Source organism: Urocitellus parryii, chromosome X, assembly GCF_045843805.1.
Source record: "Urocitellus parryii isolate mUroPar1 chromosome X, mUroPar1.hap1, whole genome shotgun sequence".
Lineage (NCBI taxonomy): Eukaryota > Metazoa > Chordata > Mammalia > Rodentia > Sciuridae > Urocitellus > Urocitellus parryii.
The window spans coordinates 115,432,625-115,452,695 of NC_135547.1; the positions used below are offsets into that span (position 1 = coordinate 115,432,625).

The following is a 20,071-nucleotide window of genomic DNA, read 5'->3' on the forward strand; positions in this document are numbered from 1 at the left end:
CTGCTTTTGAATAAAGGTTTGCACACTGCATTTTCCTATTATTCTTTTTTTTTTTTTTTTTTTTTAGAGAGAGAATTTTAGTATTTATTTTTTTTTTAGTTCTTGGTGGAGACAACATCTTTGTTTGTATGTGGTGCTGAGGATCGAACCCGGGCCGCACGCATGCCAGGCGAGCGCACTACCGCTTGAGCCACATCCCCAGCCCCTCTTTTTTTTTCTTAATAGAAAAATATATAGAAAAATAATAGAATATTCTTTTTCTATTCTGGTATGTTTTATGATTTCTCTACAAAGTTCAGATCAGCTAAGAAAAATCCCTTCTGTGAGTTTGCCTGGTCTTTTCATGATCAGTCAGGTTGACATATTACACAGGCACCTCATAAGGAATACAAGAGGTGTTCCTGTCCTACCACTGGTGATGCAAAGTGGGTGGGCATTTGGTTACAGTAATGCTTGCTGGATCTCTCATTTGCAAAGGTCCCTTTCACCCACAGAAATTACTAAGCAGGCTGTGGTGGGGCCTCTGAAGCTGGGTGACTGTCCTGATCTGCCAATATATTTTTACCAGTGGCTGTGTTATCTAGAAGATTCTTGCCTGAACTAATTATTATTGGAGTAGCTACAAAATGATGAGTTTCTTGGTCCATGCTTTTATAAATACTCAGTGGTTTAGACAGGATGAATATACTAGAAAATACCAGTAGAGGGCACTAAATGACAGGAGAAAAGGGACCTGGAAAGGGGGCTTGGCAAATCTAACTCAAACACAAAGAAACTGAGAACACATTGCACATACAACACAAGAGCATGCAAGTTGTGTTCTCAAACATAGTAGTGTTCAATAGTAAAATGGCATGAAGTATAGCCACAGACACCCACAACACTAGAACATAACTACCTCTGCCTTATTGCTGAGTCTCTTCCCACTCCCCAATCATTGGCTTCCAAGAGTAACAGTTTGAGCCTGTTACAAGTTAACAAGGTTTTCTCTGAGAAAATACTAACATCATAAAGAGCACTAAGGCTGACAAAGAAAATTTCCTTAAGCTCTCATTTAATCCTAAAAACTCCAGATTTAACCACTTCATCTTTCCAGTGAACAAATCCAGCTTTCAAAATGTTAGGCAGACCAGAGAGTTATTTCTTTAAAAGAACAAAAACAAATCCAGATTTGGGGCATTTACCTTTATACATCCACAACCACATATCAACAACTATTACACATACGAGTTTATTTTTTCACAAACTTTCTGACATGCTTTACATTTTTCCTAATAAAAAGCTGAAGGAGAAAATGGTCACTGCAGGTATCACACTTCATCCCCATATACTTTTAAAAAAAAAAAAAAAAGTAAAAAGTGAAACCCCAATCAGGACAGGTCCCCAAGACCAAGCAAAGAGGAGTTGGAGGAAGCTTCTTCTACCAGATAGATGATAGTGTATATTGTGAGGTGGCACTGAATGAAGATAAAAAAGTCACAGCTTTCAGGGGAAGAATCCTGCCCCCTGGTTGACAGCCAGCCAGCTCTAGGCAATATTGAACTAGGCACAAATCCACTGAAAATAAACAGTGCCTAGCCTCATTTATGTCAATAGTGCCTTGGGTTAAGATGAAGAGCTCTCTTCTCCATTGCAACACAATGGTTTTTAAAGCCAGGCAAAAAGGCAACAAGGATCTCAAACCGGATGTGGAAGCCATTACCCTGAGAGTACTCAACCCAGCATAGAGCACATCATCCTGTAATGGGCTACCAGAAGATGCTGTGGAGCTCTAGAAAACTCATTTCAACCTTCACTGCTGAAAATAAAAAAATCGACTGCAGAACATCAGGTGGAATATGTCCTGGGCCTCAGGTGTGCTGTGTAAATTGCAAGATTTTAAAAATGAAATGGCTGGGAATGAAGCTCAGTTACAGAAGATTTGCTCAGCATGTGGAAAGCCCTGGGTTCAATCCCCAGCACTGGGGAGAAACAAGAAACATGTAAGCTTGTTTTCTTGCTCCTTTTCATTTGAAAATATAGAAATAAATGTTCAGATAAATCCTATGGGGCTCCTTAGTAAAAAAAAAAAAAAAAAAAATCAGATTTAATTCATTAGCCAAAGGGGAATAGTAACAATTTCAAATAATGTTACGGAGATTTCTGTTCATGATTTCATCTGTAACAATGTCATTCCCCAGACAAAAAAGTAAAACAATCCTTGTCCTTTTGGGCCATTAACAAAGGGTCTACAACAAGGTATTCCCAAGTTATTGCTCTTTTGACCCTTATTTTATAAAAAGAAGATGTAAAAACTGTGACAAGCAAAAACAGGATCTGCATTTTGATTTGAAGACCTAAAGCTTGGCTCCAGTTCTACTTAGAAAATTCCTATACCAAAAAAACAAAAGAACCAGATTTCTCATGAATGCTGAAGCACAGAAATGTATTCTATTTGCTCACTCCTAGAAGTGATAAAGATCAGGGTGTATTTTGATGTGGACCAACTCATTTTCCCACATAATGAGAACAGATTCAATTCAATGGATGCAGATAAGCAAAACTGTTCAAGAAGGAAAAGATGAAGTGGCCAGAAAGTGGTGTGGGTGTGGATATGATTTTAAGAATGGGGAAGGGACTTCTTTTGATTGCTTCTGGATAGGCACTGTCCATTTTCAGTGGGTTTGTGCCTACTTCAGTACTGCCTATAGCTAGCTGGCTGTCAACCAGGGAGCAGGATTCTTCACCTGAAATGGGGAAGGGACTCCTTTTGGCTGCTTTTCGGACTCCAGTGCTCTGGCCCCCATCCAGATCATATCCACTGCTCTCATATTCCCTGGCTCAGATGGCAAAGGCTGTGCCCATAAGCTCTTCTCAGATGTGTAATGTGTTCCTAGGCCCTCCCCTAGCACAACCCCCACACCTTCAAATACTGAAGCCAGATAGAGAAATCTAAATAGCTCACTGCAGATAAGACCCCTGTGTCTAGAAGAGAGGTACTGGGTGGGATAGGGGGCAGGAATCACCATTTCAGCCATTATCATGGGGACTATCAGAGAGTTCCTATCCAGAAGTGGCATGTGCAAAGGCTTGTAGGTACTACTAATTTGGCAGCATTGGGGAAACCCAGGATTGACTGTGTCTGCAGGAACAGAGGTAAAGTGAAGGCTCTGCTGTAATGGAAATCTGAGATGGTGCCGTGAGGGACGATTAGTTGTAGGATTATTCTGCCCTGTGTTAATAAAGTTGGGAGAGGAAAGGGGACAGGGAATAAAAACAGGAATACTGAGGGAAGCCACTGGTTTGATCTTATGGGGAAAAAGCCCATAATGATGCAAAGTTTAGATGAGAAATACATTAAAAATATGACAACCTCCCTTTATTCACAGAAATGAATGCCTGGTAGAAAGAAGAAAAAGATGAGGAAGGCCATCTGCAGAAGACTCCAAATAGCACTGATGAAAACCAGGACCCTTAAGGAGGAAGAGGTCAAGCTGGCCCTGGGTTTCTCCAACCTGAAGGATGATCCAGTGGACATTCTGGTCTATGGCTCATGCACTCAGAGGCCTGTGATCCCACCAGGCATGAATTCTACTGTCTCTCCTCTGTCTTCTCTGAGGTATTCCTGGATATAGCAATGAGAAGCCCCCTAGTGGCAAAGGCAGGCATTATATAATATGGATGTTGCAATGCCTGAACCTGCCTGGAATATACCATTGGACCATAGCCACCACTGAGCCACAGGCTATAATCAGGCTTCCCTGAATTAAAGGAAAATAAGAAAAAGTCACTTTGACTCATCAGGATCTCGGGTGGGGATCTGGCCTCATTCTGGACCACAAACACCCAGAATCAGAAATGGAGGGGGTTGATTTTCAGAAACCTAAATTATTATATTCATAAGTAACCTGCCTTCAGATTATTTGTTCTTGACCCTGGGTGAACTCTAAGTGGAGGCTAGACAGAGGGGTGGCAGCAGAGAGGATATGTGATTAGATATCAGACAAATCTGAAAAATAGAAGTGACAGGATTTCCTGCTGCATTAGCTAGAACTGTGAAGAAAAGTAGGAGGTAAAGGTTCATCCCATAATTTTTGCCAGAAAGTCTGTGTGTGTGTGTGTGTGTGTGTGTGTGTGTGTGTTGCTAGGATTGAACCCAGGGCTTTGTGCATGCTACCAACTGAGCTATATCCCCAGCCCAGTCTGAAAGAATGGTGTTGGGGAAGTCAGCACAAGAAACAGGTTTCAAAGAGAAGATCATGGGCTGGATTTTGGATGTGCCCATTTGAAGATGTCATAAGGTAAAGACATGGGTTGGTGGACCCAAGGTCCAGAGGTTAGATAAGGAAGGTAGCTAGTATGGAGCTTTCATGGTGTTAGAAGATATGGGCAAGACGAGGACGTGGTTTATGGATCAGATTGAAGAGGAAGAATCTTAATTTATTATTTCAGAAGGGCTCTGTGCTAAGGAAGACAAGTCTGAGACTCAGAAGGCAGACTATGGGGAACTCATCCCTAATACTCCCTCCAGAAAGGTACAGATCAGCAGTAACAAGATTTTTTGGTCTGTGTATGTGAAAAGAAGCCTGAATGGAGTAGTAAGGAGATGACCTGGAATGGAGGTATAAGGTGTTGTAGACACTCTACACTGTAGGCTCAGAAGACCCCCAGGGCCACTCCCTATGAAAGAAGAGAAAGTTCAGCTGGGCTAGTGGGATATCTGGTCCAGACCTAGGCATTGCTTTCTCATATCCTCTATCCCTCAGAATATTATATAACAAGCAGGCCTGGTCGCTGAAGAGACCAGTAACTGACTTGTCTGCTCAGTATCTTCCTATAACTCATTGACTTATGAATGTATAAAACTCATTGATCTAAACACTTGTTAACCTAATCTGGGGATGTAGATCAGTAGATCACATGCCTAGCAGGCATGAGGCGCTGGGTTACATCCCTAGCACCCTCAAAAAAAGAAAAAGAATGGAGAAGGGGACAAGACATAACCAAGGGGGCTGGGGATGTGGCTCAAGCGGTAGCGCGCTCGCCTGGCATGCGTGCGGCCCGGGTTCGATCCTCAGCACCACATACCAACAAAGATGTTGTGTCAGCCGATAACTAAAAAATAAATATTAAAAATTCTCTCTCTCTCTCTCTCTCTCTCTCTCTCTCTCTCTCTCTCCTTAAAAAAAAAAAAGAAAAAGACATAACCAAGGGCCCCTAAACTGAACTTGGGTGGGGTAACAAAAAAGACTGAGTATTCAAATATGTTTTAAAAAGTGGCCAAGTTTCACACCCAGTCTGTTCTTTTCACTTAGTTTCCTTTTTCCCTTTCTACCTACTGGAAGTTAAATAATTACCTAGTTATCTTGCATCTGCCCTGGAGCTTTCCTATGGGCTGATCAAACTGAAAAGGGTGAATCATTATGTACTTAAACATCCTAGCCCTTGCCAATAAGGATTCCCTCTTCTGGAAACTGCTATGAACTAGCAAAACCAGTATTCTGATTGCTCCCATCAATGATGGAGTGACCTTGACAAAAATCCCTCCTTGTCTGTCTCCACATCTATGAAATTAACTTTATGAGCAAAGGCACAGGTCTTCCATGACTTATGGCCTGAGGAGGAACCACCAAGGTAAGGCAAGAACAAATTGCTGAGAAACAGATGCTGAGTATTCAAAGCACTTAATTCAGATGACCCACCAGACCCTATCCCTTCCAACAAATGTCAAAATTGCTATGTCTGTCAAAAACCTTTTCAAAATCAGGCACCACTGGCAGACACTTCAGAGGTAGCCAACAGAATTTTTCTGTAATGATGAAAATGTTCTGTATCTGTGCTGTCCAGTGTGGTAGCCACTTGTTATTGACATAATGCTAACACAACTGAGGAACTGAACTGTTTATTTAACTTTAAATCACCACATGCAGGGCTAGGGGTGTGGTTCAATGGTACAACACTTGCCTGGCATACTAGAGGCCCTGAGTTTGATCCCCAGCATGGAAAAAAAAAATCTGTTAGCTAACTGACTAGACAGGAAAAGCTTCAGTTGTTTTCATCACTATTTGACAACAGCCTACCTGTGGTAGCTGATGATGGATGGCCTCTCAATTCTTAGTATCTTGGAAAGTTTCCTAACTTGAAAGCTTCCAGTAAATTTTTTTTATCACTCTATCCTACCAGAAATGTCTTAAAACTGCTTAATTCTACTCTGGACTACAGAACCCTGAGCAGAGACACACCCTTTTCTCTTTTGGAGGTTCTAGCTCCCCCTTTGACTTAGGTGACAGCTCTACCTGAGTTTCTGCTTTATACATTTCCTAGATTTTAGTTTCACTCTATGTACCAAAACTACCCACCATTACTGTGTATTAAATATACATGTTGTCCTATTTTAGTGTGGGGGAAGCTTAATTCATAGTGCTGCCAAAAGCCAGCATTAACTTTGGTCTCTTCCACATCTTAAGCAGACACTGCTGGGAACAACAATGCCATTTTGATTTAAGCAAATATGAAAGAACACTGAAGAGTGGACTTACCGCTTCACTCGCCCAGTACTGTCCTGACTCAATTCTTTCATTCTTTCTTCTACTTTGTTCAAAAGCTACAATTAAAAGCAAATAAATCAATGGGTATATAGAATAAGCTGTAGATAACAACTAAATGACAGAGAAAAGGATTGAGGCCAGGTTGACAGAAATATGTCATACTGGCATATACACCTGCCCCCTCTAGCTATGGCCCAATACCATACTTCCACTCCAACTAACTCATGGCACTGACTTTAACTTAGTTAACAACAAAATAACTGGGAAGGAGAAGACTAAAGGATATTATAGGTATAAAATCCTGGTTAAAAGATCTATTATTTCAGGCTGGGGATATAGCTCATTTGGTAGAGTGCTTACCTAGAACACACAACAAGGCCCCAGCACCACACACACAAAAAAATTCTATAATTTCTCCAGTGGAAAGTAAAATCATTACTCATACTCAGTGCTGAGGTCCAGCCCCAGCGGGGGGAGAGGTAAGGGTCCAGGGTGGTCCCAAAGGATGAGTAACATTGGCGAAAGAAGAAGAGTTGGGAGGACAGGTTGCAAGTTACAAGCAACCTCCAGAAGACATCTCTTTGCCCCTGGAGGGACCTTTATTTTTATACCTGTTTTACAGGTGTTTTTTCAGGTAGTTAATGGATAGCTTCAAAGCAAGCCCGAAACTTTTTTGATTTACATAATTTATAAGAACTACAATCTTTTGTGACACACATTGATTACCAAAGATATTGAGTACATTGTTCAAATATTTTTCTGTAACCTTAGACAATCATGATTAAGCTTTACGTTTTCACCTCAATCACTAGGTGCTAGGCAACGCAACAAGTCTACATGACTCCTGACCTATTATTCGCTTCTAACTTTAAAGCATACCTATAATTATTTCATTAACCTTTAACTTTAAAGCATACTTATGATTATTGGTAAGCTTTCTTACTTGTAAACTAAAATCCCAGTAAAACACACTTAAAGTAGAAAAGTCTACTACTCTGAAGTGCCTCTAAAATATATCTGTTAATTTTACATTATTCTATTTTTAATTTCCAAAGTAATTTTCTTTTTTTCATATGAGCTATTCAACTGCCTTCTTAAAGAACTTTCTTGATCCTTGGTCAAAGCACACCAATTCTTATGTCTTTGTAATCTTCAACTAAAGGGCAGGCTTTACACCTCAACCCATTTGTCATTTATATTAACTATGTGTTTTCCATTTTCATCATAAATTTCTGCATAAAGCAAAGGAGGGTCTATTGGTTGGGGGATGTATTTTTATTAGCCTCTTGTCCTCAAGGGGATACCATAAGCTACACACGGTGGTCCTTATTGGCACAGCAATTGTTTTTCTGTAGCTATGCTGTTGTACAGGTTGTGGTTTTAGGATGGGGTTGGGGGGGGGGGCTAGTGTAAATTGTTAACCATGGGATAAATATTTCTTGTTGCTTAGGCTTGAGGAATAACACCATCCTGTGAGACATTGAAACACTCCATGGCATGTCTCCATTGTATCCTTGGTCTCATTCTGGGAATTTTCCTGCAATCTCAGGCAATACATACTCTTGTTATTGATTTATGTATGCGCTGTTATCCATATCATGAGTATCATGAACAAAACACTTAACATTCCTAATGGTTCAAGTTTCCAAATGGTGCAGCCTTGCCACAGCATCCCCCACACTGTGACCCTGTCAGACAGGCAGTGCAGGAATTCCTTTACCAACTCAGGAAGTGAAACCAACTAAGAAACAACTATTTTCTCTACCAAAACCACTTATCTGTGGGGAGGAGAATTTAATTAAATTAAGCTAAGTGGATTTTATGATCCTTAAATAAATTTTAGAAAAAAATTTTAAGATAAATAAAAGTAAAAAACCAACACTGTCAATTTCTTCTTTGCCCTGTGCATCACTGTCGTAACTCTGAAGGTCCAGCAACACCAATCCATGTGGATAAATTCTCAAATTGGCAAAGCTACAAAAGAAAGTTAGAAATGTTAGAAATCATATCATGGCAAACCAAAGGAAAAAAAGAGGCCACCCCAACTAGAAAATAAGACCACTGCTCTTTTTTTTTCTCCCTGAATTATACAGTTAACTCTGTGGCTTTCTTTTTCAGGGCCTCTCCTTGAAGAGCAAGCTATCAATCACTTATAGAAAATTTAGAGGATGTCACCAAATACTAAGGCTTTCCAAACTGGTTCTTGGGCCCAAAAAGTGATTCAGTAGTTCCCCAGGTGATTCCATAGAGTACAGCTGTACAGTAAGGAAGGAAAGGGAAGGGCAAATGGGGTTCTCCCAGTAAACCCTTAGAGTTCCTTGTCCTGACTACAGGCTTAGAATGATTTATATTTTTAAAGAGTTGTTTAAGCTGGGTGTGGTGGCACACACCTATGATTGCCCCTGACTTGGGAGGCTAAGAAAAAAGGATTCCAAGTTCAAGGGCAGACTCAGCAACTATGTGAGGCACTGTCTCAAGAGAAAATGTAAAAAAGGCTGGGAATGCAGCTCACTGGTAGAGCTCTCCTGGGTTCAATCCCCAGTACAAAAGATAAAAAAAAAAAAAAATGGTTGTTTAAGAAAGAATATCTGAAAATATATGAAAGCAACCTTATGCAATTCAGGGGTAATAAAGTTCTCTTACACCTGATTTAGTGGAGCTGATCAGTCCTTTATTAATGAAATAAATTTGAGTATAACACATGCAGTAAGATGTGTCTGATGAAACTTTTGATTATATGCATATATTTGTATGAAATATACACACATGTGCATTTCCAGGTTATGAAATAAATTGCTTCTTACTATAAGTTGTGGTTTAAGAAATGTTTGAAAAATGCTAAATTAAAAGAAATTCTGATCAGAGAATACAGGCAATGGGCTTGGATTAAAAAATAAATAAAACTAATTCATTTTCACCTTCAGCCCTTAAAATGGCCCCAAAATCAAGTTCAGGCCCAGACACCACAAGCTCATCTATACCTACATGAGAATAGATGAGCTGATCATCTTTCCTTTCCAGCAGCTGCAACAGCACTAAGGAACAGAGGAGTGCAGGTTAAATCAAAGATAGAGAAATATGTCCCTTAACCACATAGGTAGTTCCAGCATGAATACAGAGAATGCTGGAAGGTGGGATCCAGTACCAAAGCCAAAGTTGGGTACTCCTAAAAATGAAAATAGCTCTTGTCATTTAAAAACTTCCTTCTGGGAAGGACTCTAAGTCCTCTGCACAACTAGAATTTGTGCCTATAGTCGAAGATTTTAAAACTACGGCAGGAGGACTTGGCTACAAAGGTCTATAGGAGATGGTAGGAGAGAAGTTTTCACCTGGGAGTGGAGGAAGTGCCCACCAAAGTAGCAGAGACTTGCTATGGTCTCCAAAGGATGAGCACAGTAAAAACAGTGTGAGGTAGCAGCAATTGGGAGGAGCTGAGTGCAAGTCTGCAGGAGCTGGAGGATAGTTGCAGAGCCCCTCTTCTTCTGGGAGCCTCTCCATTAACTAGACCAAAGCATGGAGGAGAAGGATGAGGGATAGAGAAAGGATTGGTGGTGGTGTTGACTTTGGACCACGCTTAAGGAAGAAATATTCATTTCAGAAACATTTGAGGCATCTGCTAAACACACATAGGGAGGCTGGCCACATAGTTAGAATGAAAGTCTAGGTTTGGCATGCTAGTCTTTGAGAAGCATCAGGATAAAGAACACCAGTTAATGCCCCAGAGGTAGACAAGACAGACAGAGAATAACTAAAGAGCAGAAGGGCTCAAAAAATAGTTATTTTTTCTCATCTCAACGACCTTTTTCTTCTGGACCTCTGGAGGTGGTTGGAGCATTAAGGAAATCATGTAGAATTTTAGTACTTTGTACTATTGGGAAAATAGGTTATTACTAATCTATACAGTATATAAAATCTAAAAATCTATACCACCACCAAAGATATGAACTCTTGGATCATCTCAGCTTCCTGTCAAGCAACTTATAGACAAAGTTTTGCAGAGGGGACCCAAGAATATGTTTTAACCAACTCCAGATCACTGCCTGCCACTTCACTCTGCTTATGCTGCTAGGGGTTATTGGTCCTAACACAGAATAGAATCACTGGAAATGGGCTGGGTTTATGGCTCAATGGTAGAGCATTTGCCTAGTACATGTGAGGCACTGGGTTGATCCTTAGCACTGCATGAAAATAAAAGTACTGTGTCCATCTACAACTAAAAATATTTTTTAAAAAGAAGAATCACTGGGGATTTAAAGAAACAAATATGTCCAGGCCGAGTGGCCTCAATCTCTGCAGGAAATGCTTGGGCAGGGGTATTTTGTAAAGACTCTCCCAGGAGATTCTGATGTACAGGCTTGGTTGAGAAGCAATGAATTCTAGTCCCTCTACAAGATGTCAAGGGATACCACCCCCAGCCCCCACTTTGTTCCTATCTTTATTCTTCCTTAAAAGTTCTAATCTGAAATAAGAGCCCTTGAGGCTGCTCACCTGCCATTTTTGTTTGTGTAGGTTGCTAAATAGCCATGATCCTGCCAGGTGTGCACCGATTCTGCCATCCCCTGCTCCTGGAAAATGGACTGGAGGCCTTTTAAAATGGTCTCACCATCAGCTGTAAGACAAAGGAAAGAAAATGGTAAGAAAAAAAATTCAGGAGGCTGGAGCTATGGCTCAGCGGTAGCGCACTTGCCTGGCATGTGTAAGGCACTGGGTTCGATTCTCAGCACCACACATAAATAAATAAAGGTCTATCAACAACTTAAAAATATATATATTTAAAAAAAAAAAGAAACATTCAGAAGAAAAGCTAATGATACATGTTTTGATGACTGAACCTGACAAGAAATCTGAACAGTCAGGCATGGTAGCACACACTTGTAATCTCAGCTACTCAGGATACAAGGCAGAAGGACTGCAAGTTGGAGGGCAGCCTCAGTAATTTAGTGAGGCCTAAACAACTTGGAAGACCCTGTCTCAAAAGGAAAAATTAAAAATGGGCTGGGAATGTAGCTCAGTGGTTAAGCACCTCTGGGTTCAATCCTTAGTACCAAAGAAATAAAACAAAATAATAAAAAGGGTATGGGGCTGGGGTTGTAGCTCAGTGGTAGAGTGCTTGCCTAGCAGATGTGAGGCACTGGGTTATATTCTCAGCACCACATAAAAATAAATAAAATAAAGGTTAAAAAAAAAAGGTTGAGGATATAGTTCAGTGTGTAAGGCCCTAGATTCAAATCTCAGTACCACAAAAAAGAAAGAGAGATAGTGAAAAGAAAGAAAAGAGAATTGTCAGCATCTCTTAATCCCTGTGTTAAGAACTAGAAATGTTCTCCACCCTGTGAGGAAAGGCTACACGGAATGCCTGGTTACCTAAGATCACAAAAGATGACCACCAAGAACTTTGTCAAGGATACAGAAAGATATTCAACCTAACTAGAGATAGCATAACAAAATATTCAGCATAACCAGAAATCAAATATAGAGAGGAGATCCCACTTCAGGTTAAATGAATTAATAAGGAAACATAGCCAGAAAGAGGATGCCCATCTGCTGTTGATGGGTATTATCAATGACTTGAAATTTTCCAATTTTATTTCCCAGGTGTTGCTTATATAACTGAAAAACAGAAATGAAACTGTTATGCTCACTAATATAGTTCTGAACAGTAAACACTGAACAATTCCATATGGGATAGACTGCTGGGTTGTAGGTATTCACTCCCTCCAACCCTGCCCCATTTCACACCCTGTCCCCCAAAGTAGAGCTCTGTGCCAAGAGACAGAAGAGAAGACAGGGGAAAAGGAAGGCAGGCGATATGAAGAGGAAGCAGAGATTGCAGTGATAAAGGCCACAGTCCAGGAAAGCCAGGAGCCATAAGAAGTAAGAAGATGCTAAAAAGGATTCTCCCCTAGGACCTTCAGGAAAAGCATGGCCCTGCCCCACACCTTGATCTCCAATTTCTGGCCTCCAGAACTGAAAGAAAAAATTTCTGTTGTTTTAAGCCATTGAATTTACAGTACTTTGTTATAGCAGCTCTAAGCAAACTCTATATGTACTAAAAATTGTTTGTCTTTTTCTTAAGACAGGGTCTCACTATATTGCCTGGAGTGGCCTCAAATTCACATTCCTCCCATCTCAGCCTCCCAAGTAGCTGGGTTTACAGGAGTGCACCACCACACCCAGCTCAAAAATCTGTATTTCAACTTTGTTCAACAAATAATAGCAAAAATAGTAGTGAAACCATAATTATTAAATCTTCTGAATTGCCAAAGATAGCAATTAGGATAGCAAAACCAAAAATCACAAACATTTAAAACTAGATAACAGAATATGCCTCCCAAGCTCCCCAAAACAGGAGTGGGTAACCGGCTCACAACCCTGAGACCTGTGCAGCACCAGCAATTGTTTGACAGGAAGGAGAGAGAATGCAGAGGAACTTTACACACCCTGAGATCTAGGAGTTTCCTCCTCTCAGAATACAGTACCAAAGCCAGAACATAGCTAAAACCATAGAGAGGAGCAGCCTGGGGTAGGGCCAGATAGTGTCAGGATGGTGGGTGACAAATGTCTTTACGAAAGACAGAAAAGGAGAAGACACAGGAAGAAAGAGGAGCAAATGGTATAATAGTCAAAACAAACGAACTGAGGCCACTTTCAGGAAAAAGACCCCACATCACGGATAGACTGTCAGCACAGAATTCATATCTCCTACCCATCACAACTTAAGCATCTACACATGAGTGGTGGTCCAATGAATCATTGAATTCTCATTCATTTCTAGCAAAACTGTGCCTTTGGGAAACTCATTTGGCAGAAAATAATCTAGCTCACTTAGCTCTTCTGAAATTGGTTTCAGGAAATTAAAAGGGAAGGTCTGAATTATATCTCCAGAATGCAGCATTTAAGACTGAATTTCACTTTCCTAAAAAAATAAAATAAAATAAAATTTAAAAAAAAAAAAAAACCTCTTTCAAACTTGATAAAATGAAATAAACATGTTCATTTTGGTTTGTGTTGTCACTGAAGACTGGTAAGCCAACCTACCATATAGGTGTCTGAGCTGAGTATAGGGCAGCAAGAAAAAGTACACCTAGCCCAGTAGAATTACCCTAAATGTGAAAGCTACTGTGTAATTATGTGATCACTCCCCAGCTAAACCAGATGTTTTCTGTTTTGGAAGTGTATAAAACAAATCATCCCTCCTGGTAAATGGCCTCAAGACTGGGTTGTGTTGGCACATTACGAATTACCAAACAGAACACAAATCCCCCTACTGGTGAAAGGGAAAATCCAGGCAAGACCACCCCGCATGGGACTTAGCAGGCTGTGAAGTTGACAAGGAGCCTGTCCTAGGGGTAGACTTGGGGAGAGGATTCCATCCCTTAGGCCAGAGAAAGGGGATGCCTTTGATCCATGCAAAGGCCTTGAATGCTGGCCAAGCCCAGCATGGCAGCCATCCCCTTTTTCTCACTGGCACAATTACTAGAAAGGGACCATTGAGTGAGCTAAAGGAAGTCTTCCAGCCAGGTTTCAAACTGAAGACAAAGTGGTACAAAAGAAAGCTAATTAAAGAGTTACTTGTTTCTACACTTATACTCCTCATTCTCAGTTCAGTAAAAACTGGCCAAATCTCAATGTATTTCTGACAAAAAGTTCTTCATTCACCACATACCCAGTGCATTTTTGAAGCTGCCCGGTCCCTATTGGTGTCTTAGTGTTGCGTCTTCCAGGAAGGTGTCTGAAGGGCACTATGGGGAACTTGCCATTTTGTTCAATGTCTACCTCATTTCAGATTCAACTTCCTTCCAACTTGGGTCATGCCCTGTCAACCAGATGTTCCCAGACCTTGGGGAAGACTCTAAAAAGAGGTGTTATGGCTGAACCAACTCTCCAGTACGTCTTTTCCAGAATCAGGGCTTTAAAGTGAAAACTGAAAGCCAAAGGTATGAGTTCCACTAGGCTCGGAGTGGGTTTGCTTAATCATTTTAATCCTAGGCACTCAATGTTTTGTGCATAAATGAAAAGTTATTTCATTTTGATGAATTCATCATCTACATCCATATCACTCTATCTTTGCAGAATTTCTAGAATATCTAGATTAGTAATTTTCAATCCTACCTGTGCATTACAACCACCTGGGGGATTAAAATTCCAATATCACATACTAGAACAATTGAATAAAACCCAGTCACACCAGTATTTTTTTAAATTATTTATTCTTAGGTTTTAGGTGGACACAATATCTTATGCTACATTTATGTGGTGCTGAGGATCAAACCCAGTACCTTGTACATGATAGGCAAGCACTCTACCACTGAGCCACAACCCCAGCCCAACACCAGTATTTTTCAAAGCTCCCTGGAAAATCCCAATATGTAGCCATGACTGAGAATAGCTAATCTAAACCATTCTATACAAAAAAAGAAAAAGAAAAGCTAGGAGTGTACCTCCATGGTACAGTGAGTGCATGGTTAGCAAGTATGAAGCCTTGGGTTCAATACCTAGCACACGAAGAAGAAAAAAAAGAAAGAAAGAAACCCCCTACCATCTCCATACTAAATATACTCAAGTCACCAAAAAGTTATAGAAAATGTTCAACAAAAGCTCTGAAAAAGTCTGAACTCTTTATTAATCAAAGTCAAAGGTAACCCATGAAGTACCCCAGAAAGTGCTTCGCAATTATTGAAAACTTCAACTTTTGTTCAGGTTTGGTATGGAACATGGAACATGATCACACCAATCAGACTTGTTCTATCTATGTTCCTCAATACTGGGGGTGAAACTGACAACATGATATAAAGGACTGACCTAAGACTTGGACAACTTCACCCATACCCACTAGATGTCAGTGATGCCCCCTTGTCAAAGGAAATTAAAAAAAAATACTCAAGTTGGTCTAAGGACAGAAGGGGGGCCAATTCAATCCCTTGAGAACTAGTAGGTACTCTATACATGATGAAAATGAGCCTACGATCAGAGTATACCCAAATTTGGGAACACAGGACAGAAAAGTCATAAATGTCTATGAATCAAAAGAAAATGTAAAAGCAGCTCCAAATGCTAAAAGAGATAAATATACCACTTTCAAGTAGACATGGTAATCTGAACTAGGCTAATAAAATGTTTGACAGAAGTTCTTAGAAATCTTGCTTCTATGGCCAGGCAAGAATGATGTATTATAACTAGTGCATCACTCCGAGATTTTCAAAGTACTCTGAAACACAGTTGACCTCTCCCAGGGCAAAATGTATCCTTTGTCCACTGAACAAAGCAATGTCCCCATTTCCAGACCACTGCCTGCTTTGTTTGTTCAACAATAACTTAGAATAAATCAACTGGTCCAAATTAAATACACCCCTAACAAAAGAAGAGAAGGGATGACAGAAAGAGGGAGGAAGGGAAAAAAGTATGAAGGCCTAAGTTTCATCTCCCTGCCTCATTTTATCCTGGGGATCTATTTATAGTTCCCTCCTGGAGCACCTCAGTCCTCTGACTCTTTAGTATCAGCCCCAGATGGCTGAAGTCCAAATCTGTATATTACACAGCTGCCTGCTCAAGGCTCTGTTCCAATCACAAGTCTGAAATCACAATCAGGCTCATGACTTCTCTGCTCCCTTCAATGGTTACAGGATGAGCCTTCATAACCTGAAAATCCAAAATTCAAAATGCTTTAAAAATATGAAACTTCCTGAGCACCAACAACATGATACCATAAGCTGAAAATTCCACACCTGACCCACCCCAAGAGATGGGTCAGTCAAAATGCAGCTGCACTAAAAATTACCTTCAGGCTATGTGAGTAAGATATATGGGAAACAGGGGCTGGGGATGTGGCTCAAGCCGTAGTGAGCTCGCCTGGCATGCATGCGGCCCGGGTTCCATCCTCAGCACCGCATACAAAAACAAAGATGTTGTGTCCGCTGATAACTATAAAATAAATATCAAAATTTTCTCTCTCTCTCTCTCTCTCTCTCTCCCCCTCTCTCACTCTTTCTTAAAAAAAAAAAAGACATATGGGAAACAAATAAATTTTACATTGAAATTCGGGTCCCATCCCCAAGTCTGTCTCTGTATATATATTTTCATATATATGAGAAAATACTACAAAATCTCAATCACTTCTCTCAAAAACATTCAGATAACGGATACTCCACCTGTACCACCAGCCACTTAAGATATACAAAAATGGCTGGGCATGGAAGTGCAAGCCTGTAATACCAATGGCTCACGAGACTGAAGCAGGAGGATCATGAGTTCAAAGCCAACCTCAGGAATTTAGCAAGGCACTAAGCAACTCAGTGAGACCCTGTCTCTAATATAAAAAAGTGCTGGGGGACTGGGGATGTGGCTCAAGCGGTAGCGCGCTCTCCTGGCATGCGTGCGGCCCGGGTTCGATCCTCAGCACCACATACCAACAAAGATGTTGTGTCCGCCGAGAACTAAAAAAAATAAATATTAAAAATTCTCTCTATCTCTCTCTCTCTCTCTCTCTCTCCTCTCTCACTCTCTTTAAAAAAAAAAGTTTAAAAAAAAAAGTGCTGGGGATGTGGCTCAGTGGTTATGTGTCCCTGAGTTCAATCCCCAGTACAAAAAAAAAAAAACCTAAAGGTCTTCCAAATATCCCACCAAAACCTCCCTGCTCCCCCCAAACTCACAGACCTAACTTCCATATAATGGAGACAACTCTTTGTAGGATTCCTGCACAGAACCCAGAAATAATGTTAGTTCCAACAATCCACTCCTAGTCTTGCACCGCTATTTAACTGCTGATCCATATGGTGAGCAACCCTGCATGTATAAGTAGATTAGCTATAGTAACTCAACTTTACTAGCCCAGGAAGTTCAGGGAGGCATGTTAACTAGAAATTCATGAGGCCATGCACCACCCTTGATAAAAAGCAGAAAAAGAAGCTTCAGTTGTAGTCCTGGTCTGCCTTTACTATTAGAGGCTACACTAAGGAAATAAGAGATGTTCACACTTCCACAAAAAAAAACTTAATTCTCCATTTGTGTCCTTGGAGTGTAGCTATAACCTTTTTCAATCTCAACATTTTCAGGTAGGAAAATTCCAGTCATGGGCATGCTAGGCAATATGTGAACTTTTTGAGGGCTATCCAATGTCAAGTTTCATGTGCGGACACCACCCTTAATCCAGAGCTTATCAGACTCCATGGAGAATTCAGTCTACCCTTTCATCAGCCAGAATCTTCCTGAACAATCTCCTTAAATAAAAGAAGGGGGATAAACAGAAAATTTTCATTCCCATTTTTTTCAGTTCTCTTCTATTCAAGCAGACCTTGGCTTCTAAATATTAGGGAATAAATTCCCATTCTGGTCAACCATATTTTTGTTTTAATTATGAAGGCTAGAAATTCCACACCTCATCATTGACATCTCCCTAAACTTCTTTGCCACCTAGGTCTCTCCCCAACAAGGAGCCCAAGCTACCTAAGCTCCAAGGGGTGATTGTTATTCTATCACCATGTCACACTGGAAGTGATAAGGTCCATGGCAGAAGCTCTGTTTCCAACCCACCTTCTTAAGCAACTACAGGAACTGGCCACTCCTCAGACCTGGGCATGTCACAGATCCACTGTGGTATTTCCAAAGCTCCATGTCCTTTCACTTAGAGGCACTCTACAGCTCCCTTCAAGAGGAAGCAGAAAAAAACAAGCATCTTTTCCCCCAAACCCCAGGCTCAGAGAACCCAAGAGCCAGGCTTGGGTTATGCGGCATTTTCCTTCACACATAAACCAGCTTTCTGTTTTTTCTTCAGACCTTTCAGTCTGAAGTCATTAAGACAACTGTCTTAAAAATCCATTTGGAGACAAGTGTGGAATATCACACCTGTAATCCAGGAGGCTAAGGCAGGAAGATCACAAGTTCAAGGCCAGCCTAGGCAACTCAGCAAGACACTGTCTCAAAAAAAAAAAAAAAAGGTGGGAAGGCTGGGGACACAGCTCAGTAGTAGAGTAACCCTGAGTTCTATCCCCAGTACTACCAAAGAAAAAATCCATTTGTATGTTTTAAGTTTGATGGTGTTGTGGTCACGTGACAGCAAGCATCATCCAAAACTCAGAACTGCATACTAAAATTTATTCCATGTAAACTATATCTACAGTTAAAAAAGAAATGTGTGTTAAAAAGTTACCAACAGGGCTGGGGATGTGGCTCAAGCAGTAGCGTGCTCGCCTGGCATGTGTGCGGCCCAGGTTCGATCCTCAGCACCACATACAAAGATGTTGTATCTGCCGAAAACTAAAAAATATTAAAAAATTCTCTCTCTCCTCTCTCTCTGTGTCTCTCTCTCTTTCTAAAAAAAATAAAAAATAAATAAAAAAAATAAAAAGTTACCAACATCACTGGCATAATCCCCCTGTAAAATACAAAAGACTATAGCATCCCTCGTGTGCACCTTCTCACCCAAACTGGTAGCTTAGTACAGCCAAGGTCTGAGAATATATTTTGAGATGAGGTCTTGTTATGTTGCCCAGGCTGGCCCAGAATTCCAGGGTTCGAGCAATCCTCCTTTCTCAGCCTCCTGGGTAGCTGATTGGCTGAGACTATAGGTGTGTACCACCCTGATCAGTTTAAGAATACCTTTTGAATTTACTCAAAAGATTCTAAGTGTTATAAGAAACACAAAGACTTGACTGATTTTTTGTTTTTCCTTAAAAAAAGGTCTGACCATAAGGAGACTCCTCATACATTCAGAAGCCTGATGAATTTCCAGGGATTAAAGTGAAGGTCAAGCATGTGGTTTCTGGGCGTGCCTTACTTCAACAGCTTGGTTTCATATTCTCAAATTCAGTCCTTTTTACAACAGCTGCATGATGATTAATCTCACTGCACAGAACCCAAGCCAACATGAATGTTCAGAGCAGCATGACTCATAATAGCCAAAAAGCAGAAACAACCCAAATGTCCATCAACTTATAAATGGATAAGCAAAATGTGGTCTATCCTTACCATGGCTGTTATTCAGCCATAAACGAACAACATACACATACATGCTGCATTCAATATGGATGGACCTTGAAAACATAATGCTAAGAGAAAGAAGCCAAGCACAAAGGACCACAGAGTGTAAGATGCCATTTATATGAAATGGCCAGAAAAGGCAAAGAGACAGAAAGTAGATTGGTGGTTGCCAGAGGCTAGAAGGAATGAATGGATGAGGGAAGCCAAGGGGAATGGGGGTGATGGCTGAGTATAGGGTTTCTTTTTGAGGCAATAAAAAGATTATAAAATTGACAGTCATGCAACTCTGTGAACATACTGAAAAACACCAAATTGTACATGTGAAATAATGGAATTACATGGCATGTGAATCATAACTCAGTAAAGTGCCTCCCCCCCAAAAAAAGTCAAGCTGAGCCTTCAGATTTCTACTCATTCAAAGGTAACAAAGGCAAGACAAGAAAGCCCCAGAAATTTGGTTGTTCCCCTTCCTCCACCACAAGCCCTTGCCAGGCACAAGCTCAGATGCAATGTACACCAAGTAAAGGGACTGCAAGGGATAGCTGTCTTTACCAACCCCACCTATCACT

The 20,071-nt window shown here is 40.7% G+C and overlaps 1 protein-coding gene across 1 annotated transcript in view; it reads right to left on the reverse strand.

The window, feature by feature from the left end:
• Sms (spermine synthase) overlaps positions 1 to 20,071 on the reverse strand; it is a 56,040-nt gene that overhangs the window by 17,884 nt on the left and 18,085 nt on the right. The window contains exons 2-4 of the mRNA XM_077793775.1: positions 11,016 to 11,136; positions 8,408 to 8,501; positions 6,519 to 6,583 (exon numbers count right to left, since the gene is read on the reverse strand). Coding sequence (XP_077649901.1) covers positions 6,519 to 6,583; positions 8,408 to 8,501; positions 11,016 to 11,136 — 280 coding nt within the window. The remainder of the gene's footprint in view (positions 1 to 6,518; positions 6,584 to 8,407; positions 8,502 to 11,015; positions 11,137 to 20,071) is intronic.